The sequence below is a fragment of the Manduca sexta genome, chromosome 4 (genome assembly GCF_014839805.1).
Source record: "Manduca sexta isolate Smith_Timp_Sample1 chromosome 4, JHU_Msex_v1.0, whole genome shotgun sequence".
Taxonomy (NCBI): domain Eukaryota; kingdom Metazoa; phylum Arthropoda; class Insecta; order Lepidoptera; family Sphingidae; genus Manduca; species Manduca sexta.
In genome coordinates, this window is record NC_051118.1 from 3,485,188 (window position 1) to 3,507,203 (window position 22,016).

Genomic DNA, 22,016 nt, shown 5'->3' on the forward strand with positions numbered 1-22,016 from the left:
TTTTATGGTAAAAATGCCAATAGAATTTATGTTATCATCGTTTAGTATACACGTACTTGACTTTTATTTTATGTAAGAGGTTGGTGCGTGTAAAAAGTCATGTAAGGTAAAGGAAATATGAATGAAAGTATATGCAGCCCAATAAAAATATAAATGATGCAGCCTATAACCCGTGTAGGTAATAATTGACACTGCTATATAGTCATATCATTGACCTTTAACAGAAATCAATCATTATTTATTACAATTCGTATATCAATAAACAAACATATCGAGTTTTAACCTCTGGGTCACCCCGCGTTATCTATATTTTTGGCAACTCTGCGAAGACTGATGATTGATTGTGATCCGTAATATTTGCAATAACAAAACGTAAACAACCTTCGGATGTCATTGAAATGTCAAAAAGACGTTCGTTATCAGCACTTTTAGTCCAGTTCCGATCACGTCGAACTTTCTCTACTCGTATAATTCATCTAAAAGCTATGGAGCCTAAAGTGAGCCTTAGAAATGACCCAGCATATCAAAAACTGCAAGAATATTATAACGCAAACGCAGAAAAAATAAACATTTTGCAACTATTCCAAGATCCCGGCCGCTTCAATGAGTTCAGGTATTCTTTTTTTAAATATTTAAAAAATAAGGCCGGTATAATGTATTTATAGTGTTTACAAGCTGTATAATGTATTAAACGGGCTGTATTATATATTCATTGCGTGATGTTATATCATCTGATTTTGGAGGACGTCCTCTAAACAATAGACGCATAATTTTTTTAAACTTTGTACTAAGTAGAAACTTTCCAGTGATTGATGAAATGATGTGGCATTTTTTTAATGATAGCATGATATTAATTAATGACTTTATATTATTTTTATCATTATTTGTGTATTTAAATATAAATAACAAAATTTTAATACCCACTTATAACTTTTAAATAATACAAGGAGTTTCTATAAAAATTATATATTACGTGATTTATGTACCTATTTAGTAGCAGTAGAATATTGCAAAAAAATTGTCTCTAATTAACCATTATCTATAGGTACATACAATTATTGAATGATTTCATGTTTCAATAAATTAAAATAAATTGTTTTTTATTTTTTTAATAAATCATTCAGCCATAATAATAATCTGTTTTATTTTAAGCCTACGCATTCCCACACCAAGTGATGGTGACATTCTTCTGGACTATTCCAAGAACAGAGTGGACAAGGAAGTTATGGGTCTGCTATTCAATCTGGCCAAGAGCCGCAATGTGGAACAAGCCAGGGATGCTATGTTCACCGGTAATTGTTTTTTTAATAATTTGCAAATAATACTCACTTTTCAGTTTGCAAACCATATTATTATTACCATTCATTTGTGGAGCATAAAACCCACATATAATGTTGCTCCACATGGAAATTTAACCTGGGACCATATAGACTACAGCCCGTTTAACAGCTTCAAGATAGTAAAGACAGTTTTTTAAGGTTTATACACAATGTCAGAACAATATAAGCTTAAATTATAGTGTAAGAAATTGGTATTGGGGATGATGATGGTTGGTGGTAATTACTCACCATCAGGTGAAATGTTCCCTCATTATCCCTCATATACATTAAAAAAATTATTTAAATTAAAAAAGCAACAATCATGAGATATTTTTTTGTGTGGCTTAGTTTTCTAAATATAGCCCAGTGTTTGCTAAAATATCATATTAGTTGCACTGTGTGGGTTTTTTGTTTTTGACTCTGACCCAGCTGAAACCAGAACAAAAGGTCCATTTCAACAAAATAATATTACACCAAGCGCTTCCCTTACCTACTAGTACATGAAGCAAATATTCAAGGCTGAAGTAACAATTTTTAAAAACTACAATTTATACATTTTATGGCCCTCCTGAAAGTGCCGCTTGGCGGGCTACCCCTAAGCCTGTATTATATCAAATGCCATTACAATTAAAAATAAAATTTATACTGAAACCAACCCCAAGTTAAATAATTTGAATCAACAACAAAAAACTGTCCAGGTGAAAAGATAAACTTCACGGAGAACCGTGCGGTATTGCACATTGCGCTCCGTAACCGCCAGAACCGGCCTATCTTGGTGAACGACAAGGATGTCACTCCCGACGTGAACGCCGTGTTGAAACACATGAAGGAGTTCTCACACCAGGTCATCAGCGGAGAATGGAAAGGGTGAGTCATTATGGTTTTATATATAAGTGATTTTAATTAAATAATAATTATTCTCATGTACCTTGATTTGTCATAAGTGCAACTATGTTCGCCTACGTGATGAATAAAGCATTTTATATACAAGGCAATGTTAGTTTCTATGTATTGGAAGGAATAAAAAAAGACTGTTTACTTTTGTAATTTCTCTTACAATTGGTTTAAATTCATTATGAAGTTTAATGTATGTTTTGCACCAGATACACCGGCAAGTCGATTACGGATGTGGTTAACATTGGCATCGGCGGCTCGGACCTCGGCCCGCTGATGGTCACCGAGGCGCTCAAACCTTATGCCAACCACCTCAAGGTATGCTAAAATTACAAAAAAAAGTACTTTATTTTTCTCATTCTATTTGAACATGATCAATTTATTAATGATTTCACATAATTGTATGCTTAAATGACGTCAAAACTGAATTCAAGATTTATTTAAGATTCAGTATTTAGCAGAAATTGAATTGTGTCGATCATCAAGGGATAGACTTACTCCTCAATAGTTAATATTTTTTGTTGGTACCACCGCAATGTATATTTCTGCCGCCAAGCAACAGTGTGTAGGCATTGTGTGTTCCGGTTTGAAGGACATTGTAGCCATTATAACTACTGGACATAACATCTCATGTCTCCGGATGGCGAGCGCAGTGGAATACCAAACAATATTTTGTATTACAAGGTGTTGGATGGTGTTTCTACTGTTTATGGGCGGTCGTATCGCTTACCATCAGGCGAACGGCAAGCTCGTCTTATCATTCACAACAATAAAAAAAGAAAACAATCTCGGGCTTTAAAAAAACTTTGACTTATATAATCTGATCCCAGGTCCACTTCGTGTCCAATATTGATGGGACCCACCTGGCTGAGGTGCTAAAGAAACTAAACCCTGAGACGGCGCTGTTCATCATCGCGTCCAAGACCTTCACCACCCAGGAGACCATCACCAACGCCACCTCCGCCAAGAACTGGTTCCTCGACGTCGCTAAGGATGTAAGAATGTACAGAAACTACATTATCCCTAAGCCTACAGCAAATTATTATCTCACAAACGGACTTAGGACACAAGGATTCCATGTGTATTTTACTGTTGTAGCGTCACTGGTTTATGCTATATACTATATCAATCAGTCTTAACACTTTCACTTACGATCAGTTTCTTATTAAGAGTAACAGTCAAATATATAACACACGCACGTGTACGCAAACACGCACACGCACGCGCTCGCGTACGCAAACACGCAACACTTCTAAATGGCCCTGTATAACTTAATATTTTGTCCCCAGCCCTCAGCAGTGGCGAAGCATTTCGTAGCGCTGTCCACTAACGGCGAGAAAGTGACTGCTTTCGGCATCGACTCTAACAATATGTTCGGGTTTTGGGACTGGGTTGGTGGCAGGTAACAAGACTTGCTTTTTACATCTAAATATAATTTGAATTATTATTAACGTTAATTTATTATCAACTATTCTGCACCTTGTCCAATAACAAACCACCACATGCATGTCCTGAGGAACAGAGTGGTAAGAGTGTGGAAGAAACTCCTATAGGATGTAGTCACAGCAGAAAATACGAATGGATTAAGAACAAACTTTACAAATATTTTGCTAGGAAGTGAAATCGAGAATTGTAGGATACAGGCATATCAGTTAACCGAATTGCCTCTTAACAAATAATAAATTCTACAAATCATAAAGCTGATTTCTTGAGTTGAAGATGTTTTACCTCAGCCGCTCGTTTGATTCGACAATAGCTGTTTAAAACACTGATTTTCTTTGTAGTACATGGCACTAATGACTTACCATGGGGTTACCTCTGCACATTAAGAATGTGAACATTTCATGCCATATTGTAGAAAGAAAGAAAATTATTAGTATAGTATTGTTACCTTTCAATAAGATTGCATAATTGGTAATTATATAAAATACGGCAAGCGTAGTGTTAGACGTCCACCTGCAAGTTGGACAGACGGCTTGCCAAAGGTCGCAGGAACACGTTGGATGCAGGCCGCTTTCTACAGGTCCGTCTGGAAATCATTGGAGGCGGCCTATGTTCAGCAGTGGACTTTATGTGGCTGATGATATAAAATACAAAGAAGCATTGAATCAGTGATAAATTGTATGAATTATTTGTAAGGGATTAATTAAATTCATTTACAGATATTCTCTATGGTCTGCTATCGGTCTGTCTATCTCCCTCTATATCGGATATGACAACTTTGAGAAGCTTCTAGAAGGAGCCAACTTCATGGACCAGCATTTCACATCCGCCCCGCTTGAGAAGAATGTATGTCGAAAAATTTACAGTTAATAAATAAAAATTTAGTCTTTAGAAGTCCCTGAGGCGATCTCAAAATATTAGATAGATATGTATTACTTTATTTTACTTAATTTTTACGTTGGGCATAATAGTAAATTTTTTAATTTCGTTCCTTAGTGTCTGTTTCATTATCTTTTGTATCGAGTTTGGTCAGTGAACTAAACGAAAGTATGTGCGTGCTAATATAGTTTGTGATTGCAGGCGCCAGTGATCCTAGCTCTGCTCGGCGTCTGGTACAGCAACTTCTACGGCGCGGAGACACACGCGCTGCTGCCTTACGACCAGTATTTACATAGGTACAATTCAAATACAAGGACTAAACACTTGGCTCACTTGAAGAGACACTTATAACAAAACATAGGGTTCTGCCTACCCCATCATTGACTTCCTTGGTATCTTCCTAGTTGTTGATAAACCTATCTTGGGAATATCATAAATGTTTAAGATAATTATATGTTAGAAGTAAACACAGCAACTGCTGAAGAGATATAAATGATTTTTTTCAAAAATATAGACCAATCTCCGTACTAACACAGGCTTTTAGACTCAAGATGTGCACTTGAGTGCTTTCTAAAACTTCTAATAAATTATTTTGTCCAGATTCGCAGCATACTTCCAGCAAGGCGACATGGAGAGTAACGGCAAGTATGTGACCCGCTCGGGGGCACAAGCGGACTACTCCACCGGACCCATCGTGTGGGGAGAGCCCGGGACCAACGGGCAGCACGCCTTCTACCAGCTCATACACCAGGGCACCAGGTACGTACACAGGTTTCTGATTAACAATAGTGTGCAATAGGTGTTAGGGGAGAAGGGATGAGAGGGTCTGACGGGTTGTGTTAACCCCAGAATGTTGGCATTACTGTTTATTTTTTGTTGGCATCTGAATCAAATGAAATAAAAATATTATAAATATTAATTTATGAGCACATGGAAGTCTGATCAGTAGTGAATTAGAGTGGTCAGTCCCTAGAGAAACTGAGTGATGGACGCACGCTAGTTTTTCTTTTAATAAATTCTTACACAATAGTAGTTAGGCAACGGCTTGGCAATGCTTCTGGCATTACTGTAGTCCATGAACAGCGGATGCTGCTCATCATCAGGCTGACCGCTCACTAAGGCAATATATATATATTTTTGTTATTTCTACTTATATTAACAGATTGATACCGTGCGACTTCATTGCGCCGGCGCAGTCGCACAACCCGATCTCGAACGGGTTGCACCACAAGATCCTGCTGGCCAACTTCTTAGCGCAGACTGAAGCTCTCATGAAGGGCAAGACAGCTGAGGAGGTGAGAATAAAACAAAAATATATCTTTTTATTGAGATTTTAAGATGCTTTTCTGGGCACAGTTTTATACAGGAGTATTTTTATAAACAGAGGTAGGCTTTTAGATCTTATTTCACTATTATCCATGGTTAAAATAAAAGAAAATTAAAATGGTACATGCAAAGAAAAGGGTTGCAATTTATACTCTGAATGTTTGTCTTGGTCGAGTTATCTAGATCTAAGTCAATTTCTCTTCGTCTGTGTGCCTTAGAGGCACATATTATATATATTTGAACAACAATAATGTAGACGTGAATAGAAATAACTAGACCCTGTTTTCTCTCGCTTCCTCCACCTTCATCAGTCTTTTCATACATTCCCGCCGGTTCCGGGTACTTTTGACCTGACCTTTACTGACAATGTCAGATATCTGACATTCGAAGGTTCGGTGCGGTCCCTATCCCCCCCCCCTCTTCCATCCATCGTTTTATAATGTTAGGATTTTAGAAGACTGTTCCATTTTCCTAAGTGTCACATAATTTTTATTGAAGATCTAGTTCACTTTCATTCTCCAATATTGTTATAGGCTAAAGCGGAATTGGAGAAGTCAGGCATGGCTCCCGAGGCGGTGGCGAAGATTCTCCCTCACAAAGTGTTTAAAGGCAATCGCCCCACCAACTCGATAGTCGTGAAGAAAGTATCCCCATTCACTCTTGGGGCTTTGATTGGTGAGTAACTTTTTTTTACAGTCACAGCAGTGACCTCGCTGCACCTGATGGTAAGCGGAGTCAGGTCCAAAAGAATGTCGACTGACGAGAGATGATTGCCCCTCGACAGTCGTCACAATTATGCCGGCCTGTTGGAACCGGATATACACAGGCTGATCCCGGAACGCGACACACTTACGTGGATCACTATGGCGGGTTTTAACATCTTCTGTACGGTGGTCGCTGTCCGGGCGGACTAAGAATCTTGAATAGTTCGAAAGATTAGTCTTTTAGAATATTTTAAGAACTCTGTATTATGTTCTTAAAATTTGGAAGCTTGCAGTACTTCTGGTAAGTCTCAAGTGTATAGACCTATTAAAATATATCCCTTAGTGCACCTGCAGCACAAATTTGCTAGTTAAAATCTTACCTTTACGACTCAACCTGTCACAGCTATAATAAATTTGAGATAACCTACAAAATTCCCTTAATTATAGCCCTATACGAACACAAGATCTTCACGCAAGGAGTGATCTGGGACATTAACTCGTTCGACCAGTGGGGAGTCGAGTTGGGCAAGCAACTCGCCAAGGCCATTGAGCCAGAACTGCAGGACAGTAACCCAGTATCTTCTCATGACGCCTCCACCAACGGCCTCATAAACTTCTTGAAGGAAAACTTCTAATTACTGACTGTATGACGTCATTCGAACAAATATGTTTCGTTACGGTATTATTTTAATGCTATATTTTAAAATATTGATATTTTAATATACATGAAAAAAATCTTTGTACGCCTTTATAAGCATATTGACATAATTAAAGCGAGGGCAAAAAAATAAAATTTATGAATAATATAGTCGAAATTCGATGTATTTATTTATTATTTAGAACTTTGAATATTTTTTCTTTTAAAAATGACGTCACATAATCGTTTTGTAGACAATTATTTAAGTTCATGTCTCATTATTTATTAAGTGTAGTAATGTAGTGATCGTTCGATACTTTTGTGTATCGCGTGATATCTCACTTAATGAAGCTTAATATCGCTCGGCCTTTGTATTATCGTCGCTAAGTCACTATGACATAACTTTTAATGTAATTTTTCACAATGTCCATAAATGGCATTAATACTAACAAAGTGAATATCAAGTATCTAAATACAAATATTTTGTCGTCTTTATAATATGAATCAGTAATCTTAAAAGTGTATTTAAAATAACTTTGATAAATCCATTCAAAAATAAATTGATCAAGTTTTGAAATCTGGTAGTAGCGATAACTGTTAAATAACAGAATAGGATGCACGTAGTAAGCCATGACGTCACCGGGTGTAACGTTATGGGTCTAAAAAAGAGATAGCGAGATCCCCCCACATCGACTGTTGTTTACGGCCATATTTAAATTAAATACTTGCCTTTTTATTCAAGCAATTTTGGTTGTGTTTTCACATTGCTTTTCGTATTATATTTTGTTATAAGTAATGCACAAAAAAAACAGGAAGTCCTTATTTAGAATTTTGAACTCATTTTGAACTTCACTTTGCTCTACCTTAGAAAACTTTGCGACGAGGTTGTATCTTCAATATGATTCTCACAATGTATTATTTGTATCGGCGTGCGCTTATAATGTTTATATGTGAGTTAAATTTGGAATAAATGTTTATCAAAAATATTATAAATAAATTATTATTTTACATTTTTTATTATTATTTCGTTTTTGTTTGCCCTGATTAATCCTTCCTAGTATTTAATTATAGGACTACTTTGGATTTGGTACTATTCTTGTAAAAAAAACCTTTGTGGTATAAAATAGATTTTTTTTTCATACTGGAACGCGTCTACTATACAAAAACTTTGCAAAGATTTAACAAAATTTTAAACCATTACGACGACTTACTTTTATTGAAACATTGTCAAAAATTTGAATAAAACACTAAATAAATTTAATATCTTATATTATGGAAATACGAGAATACAATCACAACTTAGAATGATTTGAACACAAGTTTCAAAATTATATCCATGCAATTTCACTGCTGGGTTTGGACCTCTCCTAAGGTTTAGCCTTTTATTCACCAGGCCTGCCTGACGTACATTTTTATTTTATTAAGTAAAGAAAACAGTATAACAAACACAAAAAAAAGAGTACCAAAAAGTTTTAAATATCTAAAATTGAGGATGGATGATGTTAATATCAATGGCTCCTACAGATCAAGTCGTAATTCAAAAAGGGTTTTATTCAACCCATTAATGAATATTATTTTTCTTGGCATGCACTTCAAGACATATTTCAACCATGTTTGGCAAGTATTGACCATTTTAAGAACATAAGTTGAAAACGTTATCATCGATTTATTTCAAGAGTGGATAAAATTTAAGCAAATCTCTTTCATTGAAATTTTGCTAACACATAAAAAAATCTACTTGTATTGCAAGTTGCATAATTATAAATCGCACTAGCATTTAGACGATATTATGAAATTAACACGTCAGTTTGTTTAGATCTTACACAAATACTGAAATAGATATTACACTTTATGAAGACATAGGAGGTTAGATAGGGAGCTAGATTTGTCAGGTTAAATACCAATTGGGTATATATGGGCTTCGACTACGCGCACTGAACATTCTTAACTTAGACAAATTTAATAATATTGAAATACCATTACTAATTTCTTACTCCATTATAATTGTAACTTAGGAACCCAGTTGTATTAGACGTATTTAGGAACGTGAAAATTAGCTGCACACTTGCGACATTCTATGTAGTTTGTTATTTTTTACTGAAAAGGTAAACACACACATATCGCCTTCATCCCCGAGAGGTGGGCAGAGCTGCAACCAGACCACCTAATTATCGCACGTGTTCCACCTCTGATGTGATAGGGGCGAGTATAACGTCATATCGGGAATAAATTCCAGACTCGAGCTGAGAATTCATACTGAGGCAGAAATACCCAATATCACTGCCCGCGACTCGAGATTCTAACACGGGAATGGAGGACAGTCTTTCGTGAAATGCTTTTTGACGCATTTTGATTGGTTTATTCTCGGAACAGATCGAAGATTGGGAATGGGATCGATTATTGAAAACAGCCATTAGTGAATTAAACAATTGTTATTTTTAACACTCGCATTGAATGATATTCTGTGTTCAGTAGCTTAGTTTGCGAGGGGCCCTATATCTACCTTTGTTGGGGGCTCTTAAGGGCAATGGGAACTTTTGGGCGCCTGCTTAATTTAATGTAGGTATGGGTCAAGAGGGGCCACAAAGCTCAGGGGCCCCAGATCACATATATCGCATACAGCGGTAGCTACGCCCTTGGTTCAGAGGAGTACTTCGAGCATTTATTGTACCTAATAGATCGTGACGTCGCGAGTTCGATTTTCATCCGCCCTCTTATATGTCTGCAATTTATAGACATAAAAAGGATGATTAGTCACAAAATTATCGATTTAAGAAAAAACTTAACGGAACAGCACGGCCATATCTGCTTAACTCAACTATTCCTATAAGCATGTGAGGATTACTGGCCGTATACGCTTTATTTTTCTTACATTTTTATATCGCTTGATGACCTAAGAGCGCACTGTCCATTCTCTATCTATATTATATATGATATAATATATAAGACAGATACGAGATCTGATTATAATTTTCAATAATCGATCCAAACCTTAACCGTCGATTCGATCACGAAAAATAACCATCAAAAGTCATTCGCAAAATTTATATTCTGATTGATCTATTTTCGCAAGAGATCGAGATCGTATTTTGAAAACTGTATCTATTTTAGTAAAAATATTAAGATTATAAAGATGACAAAAACAATGAAAATGCAGTCTATTTAGGTTTCCTGCCGCGTCCGCCGCCGCTAGTTTTCGCCTTCTTTTTCGCAGCATTTTTCTTGTCGTCCTCGGCTTTCCGTTTAGGGTTTGGTGACAACGTTATCTGGGAATAAAAAAAAATATCAATGTTTTCTTCTTTATCTATAACTAGTTGACCCGACAGACGTTATCCCGTCTTAACTATGAATTTGAAGTGCGCATTCTGCCAATCGCTAACAGTTATTTCAAACAATTTCAAACAATGACAGTTATATAAAATTAATATGTTCGTTAAATATTCTTAAATTTTAAAATTTTTTGAATTTTTTCTTTCATAAGAACCTTCTCCTGACAATAATAAACACAACAAAAAAAAAACAAATAGTGAAATCGGTCTAGCCGTTCACGCGTGATGGCGTGACCAAGAAAAATAGGGATTCATTATTATATACAATATAGATAGTATAATGATTGCACGTCCTTAAATAGAATTAAATACTCCCAGCCTGGTAAAGCATTCAAAAGTTTTTTTTTATTGCTTTGAATGACGAGACGTCGAGAGACGGGCGACTCGACCGCCCATAAACAGTAGAAACACCATCCAACTTGAATTACAAAGTATTGTTTGTTTGTTCCACTGCGCTCGCCATCCTGAGACATTTGATGTTAAGTCTTATTATGAGAATAGTTTCATTGGAATCTAGTTTAATATACCGTGAAGAATCCATCGAGCCTGCCCTGCGTGGTGCCGGTGCGAGCCCTGGCGAGTTTCTTGGCGCCGTTGCGGACTCGCTCCTCGTTGAACTGCCGGTCGCCGCACAGGAACTTCACCAGGCCCTCCTCGTCCGGGTCCGACCATTTTAACTGATAATATGTGCAATTAGTGTGATGATGTGACAGCATGTTATATCAATCTTAATTAATGTTTGAACTAATCTTCAGATTCTTGTTATTGAAAAGATCCTTAAATTTATACACTGATCTTTCAATCATCTGACAATTGAACAATTCGCCCTAAAGCTATCAACACCTGGGCATTAGGAGATTGATTAAGCTTTTGTGGGAAATCCCACAAACCACTGTCAAGATCAACAAGAAATATATGGTTAGAAAAGAATGTGGAAAAAACTTTTTATATTTTTTACTGGATGACATGAAATTGGACTTTAAAGTACACTTTGTACTTCTGAAATTAAAATATATTATTGACCAACCTCAATATCCTTAGGATCAGTAACTTCAGGCTCAATAAATAGCTTTCTCGCAAGCTCATAGTCCCAGTTCTCCGGCGGCGTGTACTTCTGCGTATCGATGTTGCGCAACACGTTGTCCAACGTTCGGTGTTGCCGGATGAGTTCGACGGCACGCTTGGGCCCGATGCCGCGGATCGAGCCGCAGTAGTCACACCCGAGGAGAATGCACAGGTCTATGAACTTTAGAGATAGCATACTATGTTGTAGATGACAATGACTTGACTAAGATAGACTTATAAAATATAAGACCTTGCTATTGTAGTAAATATGGAACTAATTTCTTGTACTGACTATGTAAACTTTAAAACGAAAAAAAAAAATGGTGACCCCAAATGAGGTGTTTTATTTTTTTGGTCAGCTTATAACATAGACGACTGTCTACTTGAGACGAAAATTGATGACTATATTGAAAGTATTAATGTAATTGCTAATAAGAGATACATAGTTTGGATCCTAGGTTCAGTAGTGAATGTAAGAAATTGCATAAAAAAAAAATATTATCTGCCTGAAATTGGAATCTGTGCCCAATATGGCGACAGGAACGCCCACTATTACATAAGTTGAGAAAAATGAAGGATCCAAGTCCAATAAATTTTTTTTAGGGCCAAGAGTACAATATTTGCCTTGGGGGGTCCATTTTAATGATTAAATGTGCATTTATCTGTTACATATAACTACATACCTCATCATGGTTAAGCTCAAGTCCCTGCAGCACATGGTCCAGGTGGAACTCTTGCACGGGCATCTTCCTAGCCTCGGAGAACGTGAGATGCCGGAGCAGCACCGGCGCACCGAAGGTTAACGCGTCCATATCTTCTGTGGCTGCTGCAAAGACTTTGCCTGACTTCACCTGGAGGCAAGTTTTTTATTCAGATGTATTGATAGTGGGATGGGAGTGGAACAAATTGTTAAGATGAAAGTCTAAGGTCTGAGCACCTATCACTGAATTTTTTACTTTTTTTTATTGCTTTCAAAGACTAGACATTCTTGCCATTCACCTGATGGTAAGCAATACAAATCTACATAAATAGTAGATGTTGTGTCTTATTAAGTTCAGTAGTTACACTGGCTACAATCTCCTTAAAACTGGAACACAACAGTGACTACACACTGTTGCTTGGTGGCACAAATAGGCATTGCGGGGGTACCTACCCAGGTGAAGTCTCACAAAACTACTATCAGTAGTTTTTATATAATACTAGCTTTTGCCCGCGGCTCCGCACGCGTTATAAAGTTTTTCAGGCTAAAGTTTTCCGTTATAAAAGTAGTGGTTTCCCAGGAGCCTATGTTCTTCCCAGGGTCTCAAACTGACTCCATACCAAATTTCATCTTAATACGTTGGGTAGTTTTTGAGTTAAACACGTTCAGGCAGACAGATGCAGCGGGGGACTATGTTTTATAATATATTTTTAACAACTTTTTAAGAGGAACAATCCCGTCATACAGCATTGTTGCATAACTTTAACCGTTTACGCAGCGCACGCAACGGAAGCTCTCAAAACTAATAAATTGTCCCCGTGTTTGCAACATGTTTCATTACTGCTCCGCTCCTATTGGTCATAGCGTGATGATATATAACTTAGAGCACTCCAAAAACAAAGGGCTATTCAACACAAAAATAATTTTTCAGTTCGAACCGGTAGTTCCTGAGATTAGCCATTACTGCTCCGCTCCTATTGGTCATAGCGTGATGATATATAACTTAGAGCACTCCAAAAACAAAGGGCTATTCAACACAAAAACAATTTTTCAGTTCGAACCGGTAATTCCTGAGATTAGCCATTACTGCTCCGCTCCTATTGGTCATAGCGTGATGATATATAACTTAGAGCACTCCAAAAACAAAGGGCTATTCAACACAAAAATATTTGTTTAGTTCGAACCGGTAGTTCCTAAGATTAGCCATTACTGCTCCGCTCCTTTTGGGTATAGCGTGATGATATATAGCCTATAGCACTCCACGAACAAAGGGCTATGCAACGCAAAAATAATTTTTCAGTTTGGACCGGTAGTTCCTGAGATTAGCCATTACTGCTCCGCTCCTATTGGGTATAGCGTGATGATATATAGCCTATAGCACTCCACGAACAAAGGGCTATCCAACGCAAAAAGAATTTTTCAGTTTGGACTGGGAGTTCCTGAGATTAGCGCGTTCAAACAAACAAACAAACAAACAAACAAACTCTTCAGCTTTATATAATAGTATAGATAATAGTAACATCATCCCTGTATTATATACTGTTCCACTAACAGGTTTCAATTCATTGATATAACATTGAAATAAAAACTCTAAACTATTTAATGGATTTTATCGTGTTTTTTTATATTATTATTCTCTCCCGACGTTTCGAAGACTTTGCAGCCATTGACAGTCCGATCTAACAGCTAAATTTTAAAAAGTTGTATATTTGAAAAATGTAGGTAGATATTGTAACTTTGACTTTAAGGATGAACAACACCTCAGTCCCCCCGTGACCATGAAGGCTGCAGTCTTCGAAACGTCGGGAGAAAATAATAATATAAAAAACCGCGATAAAATCCGTTAAATAGTTTTTAGTTTTAATTTAATGTCTAACATTCGCGTAAACATAAGAAATCATCATTGATATAAATTTTATTATAGAATAAATTTATATGACATATTACCAATGCAGCACACTGGGCCTCCGCCTCGCAAGGTGCGTCTACAACAGGAATGCCCATGAGTTTGAGCAGCTCCTTGGCTTCCTCACTGTGGTGTCGGGTCACCTTTACTAGCCGTCGGTTGAACTTCTCTATGGATGCTTGGTCGCCTGGATATTGGTTTAAAGTTTTAGACAATTTTATTATTGTCTCTGATTAAATTAGTAATATTTTTAGAAATACTAACAGATGGTAAAAATTGCATGTGAAAAATAAAAGTAATATTGTAATATTCCATTATGTTCTTATATCTTTGTTTTACTGTAATCTTTTAGCTCACAGTCAATTTATTACACTAATTTTTTTTTAAATTATTTTAATAAATTTAGTCAATTTTAAAACAAGTAGGTCTTATAGACCAAAAATATTACCAGCTTCTGTAGCCTTCTGCAGCTCTTTCTCTGCCTCTTCTCTTCTCTCAGCTCTCTTGTTCAGCTGATGGGACTTCATCTCTGGAGGTTTACCGTCAAACACATAGACTGGTTTTATACCATTCTCTATCAGCCTTATGGACCGGTAGAAGGTCCCCATGAGGTGGGATGTGGTCTCCCCATCTACTGAAACTAGTTGCGCTCCTGGGGATCAAAGTTTGAGTTTTAATATGAATTATAATTGTTGACAATTTGAGGAGACAGCAGCATCACCAGCTGCCACGCTGATCTTTAAATGGATTAACAGCATAGTGCTTTCGCTCAGGCCTATGATTTGTTCATTCTCAGTGATTACTGTGCAGTGTATTTAAACAAGGATATTAGATATGGGTCCTTGGTTGGAAGCCAACTTACACAAAGCAGTATGTTCTACTGATGAAACATAGCATTATGTGTCCTAATACAAAATAAATCGTAAAGATTGATGAGAAAGGTTAGTTATGGTAAGTCTGATAAAACAGTTGTCAGTAGCAAGACTAGTTCGGCTGCTAAGGTAATTCATTATATATCTTATGACCAAAATCTAAAATCTAATGTTTTACAGATATTTCGAGTTCAGTTCAGATATTATAAGATGGACGCAATATAGGTTCTCAATATGCTATATTTCGTGAACATTGAATGTTTTATTTCGTGAAAATCATTATGTACCTTCACTCCTGACCGCTATTAGAAACTGATAAAGGCTCATAGACGCATCAATCGCTATTTTTCTTCCTGAAAACAGAATGAAATTTCAAACACAGTCTTGGATTTTCATATCACACGCGTCACAAATTCTAATCAATTTGCGCACCGAAATAGTTTTTTATCTCCATTTCTTTTACAGATTGCGGTGCTATGTCCGCTATTAACTTTGATAAACCTAAAATACCCATCTTAATTTATTTTTTAGTTGTATTTCTCAAATAAAATGTGATCTAATTTTGACATTTATAGTACTTTGGCGGCAAATAAGACGTCAAACTAGAAACGCACAAACGAACGCGGTAAAAAAAATACACACCAAAAAGTAGAAAGCATAAAATAAGGCCTAGTTCGCACGAGGCACAGGTAGGGCCCCTTCCGAGACGTGTAAAGAAAAGCTCATTCGTTATGTAGTACAAGGTTTTGTTATGAATCAAACATTGAAGTCGCTTTTTTTTACAAAATGTATGAAAAAGTGTTTTGCTATTCCTGACTAACTGTCCCACAAAACTACTTTTTGATCCTTATAAAAAAATTGATCGATGGACACTATGTTTTACGTAAATATTATAATTTACTCATTGTATTTTTTTTCAACGTTTGTATATACAGATCAACTTTTAAAATTATGGTCAGTTACATTGATTGTAAAAGCTGGAACCGTTATTGGCGCGCCTTCCAAAACCCCCTTTATACATAGAAATAAAAAAAAAAGAATGGATTCACATATTATGCGCTTTTGTTATCAATCCATTTTGTGATGCGTACATACTTATCACGAGACTATAATATTATTTCAGTAAATGAAGTAAAATGAATAGCGGCGATAGCCTAGTTGGTTGTGGAACGGACTGCCATGCTGAGACGCATGTCCGCAGGTTCAAAACCCAAAGGCACATACCTTTGAATTTTCTAAATATTATGTGTGTATTCTTTGTGGATTATCGCTTGCATAAGCGGTGAAGGAAAACATTGTGAGGAAATCTGGACTCCTGAGAATTTCTACTATTGTAGAGGAGGCCCGTGCCCAACAGTGGGACAGTACATAATATAATAATAATAATATCAGCCCTGTATTATATACTTGCCCACTGCTGAGCACGGGCCTCCTCTACTACTGAGAGGGATTAGGTCTTAGTTCACCACGCTGGCCTAGTGCGGATTGGTAGACTTCACACTCCTTCGAAATTCCTATAGAGAACTTCTCAGATGTGTAGGTTTCCTCACGATGTTTTCCTTCACCGTTAAAGCGAATTCACAAAGAATACACACATGATTTTTCAGAAAAGTCAGAGGTGTGTGCCCTTGGGATTTGAACCTGCGGACATTCGTCTCGGCAGTCCGTTCCACACCCAACTAGGCTATCGTCGCTTTGCTACATAATATAGGGCTAATATAACTATATTATTATAAATGAAGTATATCATTCAATGAATTGCAAGATGCATTCAAGATCACCAATTTTTACGATTTTTCGGCGAATTGAATCGCCAACCAAATGGCAACACTGTTTCTTAGTAAAAAGTAAAAACTAAACGCAAGAGTCAAGACGGCAATTGATAATTTGACATGTTTTGACAACAAACATTTGTTAACATTTTTGGGCGTTGATATTCTTTTGTTTCCATTTGCAAATATTTAAAATGGGAAATTACTTCACAGTTAACATGGAAGAGAACTTTAAAAAGAACCAAGAATTCATCCAGTCAATAAATAAAATAAAGGTAGGCGTAAATGTATTTTGCTTTTATTAGTTTAGCAGAATTTAATGTGCACAATGAATTTTAGATGGAACGACAAATCCAGCTACAGTATCAGATGCAAGAACGACAAATGGCCATGCAGATAGCTAAAAATAGGGATACTTGTTTGTGGTTCACTGCATTTTACGTAACTTCTGCTACCGGACTTTTTACTGGGTTAGTGGTACTTCCTTGGATCTAAAAAAAAGATTTTTGTTATTTTTAACCTTTGTGTTCGGTTAACTAAGGTCACTAAAAAAAACTGCAATGTTTATTTTTTCAGTTTTAGAAGAACCAAAAGACCATACTTGCTTATGCCATTAATACCTCTTACATTTGTAACTTTGTACTACTGGGATCTAGCATATGGAAACAAAGTTCACAGGATTCGGAGTAAGTAAACTAATAGTATCTATCACTGTGAAAGTAAAAAAAAAATATTTGGAAAAAAAAATATTATGCACACAAAAATTATTGCCCAATGACATTTTTATACCAAAAATATTATAAAATATTTACATCTCCTAAAAAAAAAAAAAATATCCACCAAAACCATTTTCATATACTTAAAAAAAATCTCATTTTTCTTTTTTGGTAATCAAATAATTTTCTCTCTTCTTTTTTGGTTATCAAATAAGCTATAATCTTTTATTCGAATGTTTTTTAGTGGAAGCAGAACACATAATGACCCATGAAGCAGACTCTTTAGAGTGGCCTTGTGGGCTGCCTACTCCATCTTCCATAGACCTTGGCAGGCTGGATGAAGAAGAAAAGAAAAAAATCCATCCCCCACTGCTGCAGTAAATGTGTTCATTAATCCATTGGCCAGTTGACTATAAAATTGGAATATGTTAAAGTTAAACAAAACTATATAAAAAATTGTTTTGATAAAAAATTGTTTTGGACATTGGTTAGTAATGCATTGTTCAAGAGATATTATTAAACATCATATTATATTACAATACATTGCTTGGAAGGCAATCATATCTAAGCGACAATCAGTAAACTTTTGAATAGAGATTTAAAGTTATGGTTTCCATAAGAAAATTCATGATAATTACTCTGTTTACTTTATGAAGATATGGTGTAACATTAAAACTGTTTTAGAGCTACAAAAATTAACAATGATTCAAAAAAATCTGGTAATTCAAGATATTTATTTGATTAATTTTTGGTATATTTCTAGGTTATATAATATGTTGCCTATCAAGCGTCGAATACTTTTTGACTACAATATTCCCTCAAAATATATTAAATGTAAACTTGTTAAAAATTAGAAATCCTGAACATTTGGAAGTTCTATAGTCTGGGAAGGGTGATTCTAAAATACTCAATATGTTATAAATTGATATTTAAGGTAAAATTTATCTATTTTTACATAAGTCAACTGGCCAGTTATTTGGCATCGTGCCTTCGTAGTTCGGAAGGCTAAGGCCACAAAGTGACGACTTATCTGTATTTAATAGTTTTTTTTTGTTTTGTCGCAAGATTATAATAAGTTGCAAACCATCTTATGCTTACATTGCTTATATCTGTTTCTCCCAGAGTAGAAAATATTGTATCAATATTGGCAGAGTCAAAAAGTGCCTAGAAAATTATGGCTTGGAATAAACCATACATACACCAATCTGCTCTAATTAACAATATTTTTTCTTGTATATTAATTAATACTGACATGATTCTCAAGAAAGTACGTAACAAGATTATAATAATTCTCGTATTTTAGAGCATAATTTTTTGTAAGTTCCATGGTGTTTTATGTCATATGTAAGTGAAAATGGGATCATGCGATCCCTCAAACGAGTTTTATATTATAGCAAGCGGGAAAATTCTCGTCTCTGTGGTGCGAGAATCTTCGTAACCTGGCTTATTAGGCAGTACTTCAAATGCCATTTATATTTTAGAAATAAATACAGATAAGTTGTAAGCCAATACTAGATCTCTAGAAAGAGCTAGAAAGTAGCAAGTCTAGAATTTGCACATCAACGAAGTATTTTCGAAATTACCTAGTATATAGAAATTTTTAAAAATTTCGAATTATTGTCATGTTTGATCCAGTGATTAGTGTAAGGACATCTTTTGATTCCTATTTAATAGTATTATGACGCATTTGCTGAAATACGAAGCTTTACAATAATTAATAATAGCTTTAAGGAAAATGCAATTCCATAGGTCATTTATTTTCGAATTTCGAACTTCCTCAGTACAATTCCATACAGTTGATTTCTTAGTGATTTAAGTAGATGCGTTTTATTTTTGATGTTACATTTTACAAGTGGTTAAGTTATTAAAATGTATATATCTTACTTCCAGTTTTAAATAACTAATAAATAAAACATGTTTAATGCTCCTTAGGCCAATACTAATTTTAGTTATGACAATCATAATTTTTATTGTACTTATATTTTTAGTTTAAGGATAAGCACACGACTCTTTTATATATGTTTGTTCCACAGATATTTATTTTATTTTACATAGAATTTTAGGTCTGTTGTTATCAATTTTTGTTACGATTTTTTTAACTGTTTAATTTTTTTACTTTTTGTGATTTTTTTTACTATACACGAATTCCAAAAAATCTTTGTAACTAAACTAATATCGTCGAATGCTAACTTAATAATGTATTTTCTAGTTAAAATTGTATTTGATATTACAAAGTGTGATTAATGCTTCAATTCTTGTTAAATCGTTAATAAATGTAAGAAGTTTAGTTATTATCTATTTTATTTTTTTTCCATTACCAATACAAAAAATGTATGGGCGTAACCAGTCTTCGACAGAGGGGGTGGAAGTGAGTGGGAAGGGATCTCAAATTTTAAACGTAGAGACGAAGGAAACGTGAATTGCATGTAAGCGGTGATAGCCTAGTTGGGTGTGGAACGGACTGCCAAGACGAATGTCCGCAGGTTCAAATCCCAAGGGCACGCACCTCTGACATTTCTAAAAAAATCATGTGTGTGTTCTTTGTGAATTTATCGTTCGCTTTAACGGTGAAAGAAAACATAGTGAGGAAACCTGCACATCTGAGAAGTTCTCTATAGGAATTTCGAAGGTGTGTGAAGTCTACCAATCCGCACTAGGCCAGCGTGGTGGACTAAGGCCTAATCCCTCTCAGTAGTAGAGGAGGCCCGTGCTCAGCAGTGGGCAAGTATATAATACAGGGCTGAAATTATTATTATATACCTAGGTAGTCTCAATGTTGCCATACCTACCAAATTTTCAGTAGATTGCTAACGTCACTCCTAGTTTACAGACCTACAAACGAGCCCTAAATCTACCTTTTTAGAAGATATCAAAATATTGAAATAAAGAAACAATTGCTACGATCGTTTGAATGAAACCACTCGCGTCACGGAACGTTAAGCGAGTAAATTACTAATAAAAGAATATTAATTCTATTAAAACAGTCAGGGTTTTTTGCTCCTTCAATATACGCGGACCTGCGCAAGATAAGGAAATTATAGAATTCCAGCCTACAGTTAAGGATAGGTTGGCCGAAAACAACACGGCTTTACTCACGTATTATGTATTTGGAATCGCTGACCAATTTATCCTCATTAAGTAGGTTATCCTCAGGGGCCAGTGCTAACAGGACATCGCGTCGCGGAGGCCACTCGATCACTGAGATACAGTGTTTTCGACCAATTTAATATGTCTCGTGTAAGTTGTAATAATATTAAGGATAGGTTGATCTATCGATTTCTACCATTGCAGTTAATCTACTAGTTTTCTAAAATTGTTATTGGCAACACTGTGTAGTCAAAACTCCTAAATGAACTGAGGTTCGTGCTGCATGCTGGTGGTAGGATATATATAATATCCGCCCGGCTATCGACTACTGTACACAAGGTGTTAAAACCCGCCATAGAGGCCCACGTAAGTGACTCGCTTCCCAGGATCAGATTAAGTGTATTCAGTATCAACTGGCCGGCATAATTGTGTCGACTAGTAAGGGGTAATCATCTCCTCAGTCGACATTCTATTGGACCCCACACCACTTATCAGGTGCAGAGGGGTCACTTTGTTGTGCACATATATACCTAAAAAAGACTCCCAAAAATCCTGATGTTAAGGTGCACTCAAGAGTTTACATAAACACAATGCTTAAGTATCACCGACGACGCCTACTTCCGCGAAGAGATAGGCCGTGTGGAGGAACGCGCCAACACTTCGTCGAATATTTAACTAACCCGTGGTGTGATAGTGGGCGAGCCTACTGCTAAATTGAGCTTAGTATACTAGGTATGTTTCTTTCATACGTATCCACGCATCTTATCCTTGAAGGGTTACTAGTGCATTAATTTTTGATGTGATGTGGAGCGATCCTAATGTCATATCGGGCACGGGTATTCGAACCCGAAACCTCAGAACAGAGTTGTATCGCGCAATATAACTACACCATTGAAACAGTAAATGAACCTACTTTTTTTTTGAGTTGTAAAATTATAAAATCTTGTCTAACTCTTGTTACGGCCGCGTCACGAACATTGCCACAAAATAAATTAATGTCAGCAATGTTATATTCACAACAATATCGTAGTTAAGTAACTAAGAGTCCGGGTATAAAAATAAAAACCCCACTCTCCTCTTATACAAGAACCCAGATGGGAGTAAAAAAAGACTCCGTTTTATGGTTCTAGTGGTTGTTAGGGTGTTGACTAAAAAAAGTAACTGGTCAGGATCTGGGGAGTCCTTTGACCTTGGGGGCCAATATCCACCGCCTACCATTGCGGAAGCTAAACCCCTGTTCGACACATAAATCAAAATTTCGTAGTGGCCTAGGAAATGCAGTACCTACGACAGCCACACAGAGATCTCCAGTTCGTTCGCTAGGTAGAACATTTGATAGAATATTATATTGCATTCTTATAAATATT

At 36.0% G+C, this 22,016-nt stretch overlaps 3 protein-coding genes across 3 annotated transcripts; 2 read left to right on the forward strand and 1 right to left on the reverse strand.

Annotated features, from left to right (window-relative positions):
• Positions 1–385: 385 nt before the first annotated feature.
• Positions 386–8,113, forward strand: LOC115450329 (glucose-6-phosphate isomerase). Its single transcript, XM_030178322.2, has 12 exons — positions 386–613; positions 1,153–1,292; positions 2,018–2,186; positions 2,423–2,531; positions 3,044–3,208; positions 3,503–3,615; positions 4,376–4,502; positions 4,737–4,831; positions 5,136–5,294; positions 5,698–5,830; positions 6,395–6,536; positions 7,013–8,113. Exons 1-12 carry the CDS (start codon positions 399–401, stop codon positions 7,198–7,200), a joined length of 1,755 nt encoding a protein of 584 aa, XP_030034182.2. The 5' UTR covers positions 386–398; the 3' UTR covers positions 7,201–8,113.
• A 341-nt stretch (positions 8,114–8,454) lies between these two features.
• Positions 8,455–15,739, reverse strand: LOC115450331 (flap endonuclease 1). Its single transcript, XM_030178323.2, has 8 exons — positions 15,507–15,739; positions 15,362–15,427; positions 14,651–14,854; positions 14,244–14,389; positions 12,280–12,447; positions 11,559–11,777; positions 11,059–11,208; positions 8,455–10,468 (listed from the first exon to the last, which is right to left on the reverse strand). Exons 1-8 carry the CDS (start codon positions 15,586–15,588, stop codon positions 10,361–10,363), a joined length of 1,143 nt encoding a protein of 380 aa, XP_030034183.2. The 5' UTR covers positions 15,589–15,739; the 3' UTR covers positions 8,455–10,360.
• Positions 15,740–16,910: 1,171 nt separating this feature from the next.
• On the forward strand, positions 16,911–19,853 carry LOC115450339 (plasminogen receptor (KT)). The gene is made up of 4 exons (XM_030178334.2): positions 16,911–17,121; positions 17,186–17,316; positions 17,423–17,532; positions 17,807–19,853. Exons 1-4 carry the CDS (start codon positions 17,041–17,043, stop codon positions 17,941–17,943), a joined length of 459 nt encoding a protein of 152 aa, XP_030034194.1. The 5' UTR covers positions 16,911–17,040; the 3' UTR covers positions 17,944–19,853.
• The last annotated feature ends 2,163 nt before the right edge of the window (positions 19,854–22,016 follow it).

Coding starts and splice junctions, on each gene's coding strand:
- LOC115450329 (XM_030178322.2), top strand. CDS start 399: ATGTCAAAAAGACGTTCGTTATCAGCACTTTTAGTCCAGTTCCGATCA. Junction 3,616..4,375: donor TGGGACTGGGTTGGTGGCAG/GTAACAAGACTT, acceptor ATTCATTTACAG/ATATTCTCTATGGTCTGCTA. Junction 4,832..5,135: donor TACGACCAGTATTTACATAG/GTACAATTCAAA, acceptor TATTTTGTCCAG/ATTCGCAGCATACTTCCAGC.
- LOC115450331 (XM_030178323.2), bottom strand. CDS start 15,588: ATGGGTATTTTAGGTTTATCAAAGTTAATAGCGGACATAGCACCGCAA. Junction 14,390..14,650: donor GCAGAAGGCTACAGAAGCTG/GTAATATTTTTG, acceptor ACCAATATCCAG/GCGACCAAGCATCCATAGAG. Junction 11,778..12,279: donor TTGAGCTTAACCATGATGAG/GTATGTAGTTAT, acceptor CTATCTCTAAAG/TTCATAGACCTGTGCATTCT.
- LOC115450339 (XM_030178334.2), top strand. CDS start 17,041: ATGGGAAATTACTTCACAGTTAACATGGAAGAGAACTTTAAAAAGAAC. Junction 17,122..17,185: donor AGTCAATAAATAAAATAAAG/GTAGGCGTAAAT, acceptor AATGAATTTTAG/ATGGAACGACAAATCCAGCT. Junction 17,317..17,422: donor GCTACCGGACTTTTTACTGG/GTTAGTGGTACT, acceptor TTATTTTTTCAG/TTTTAGAAGAACCAAAAGAC.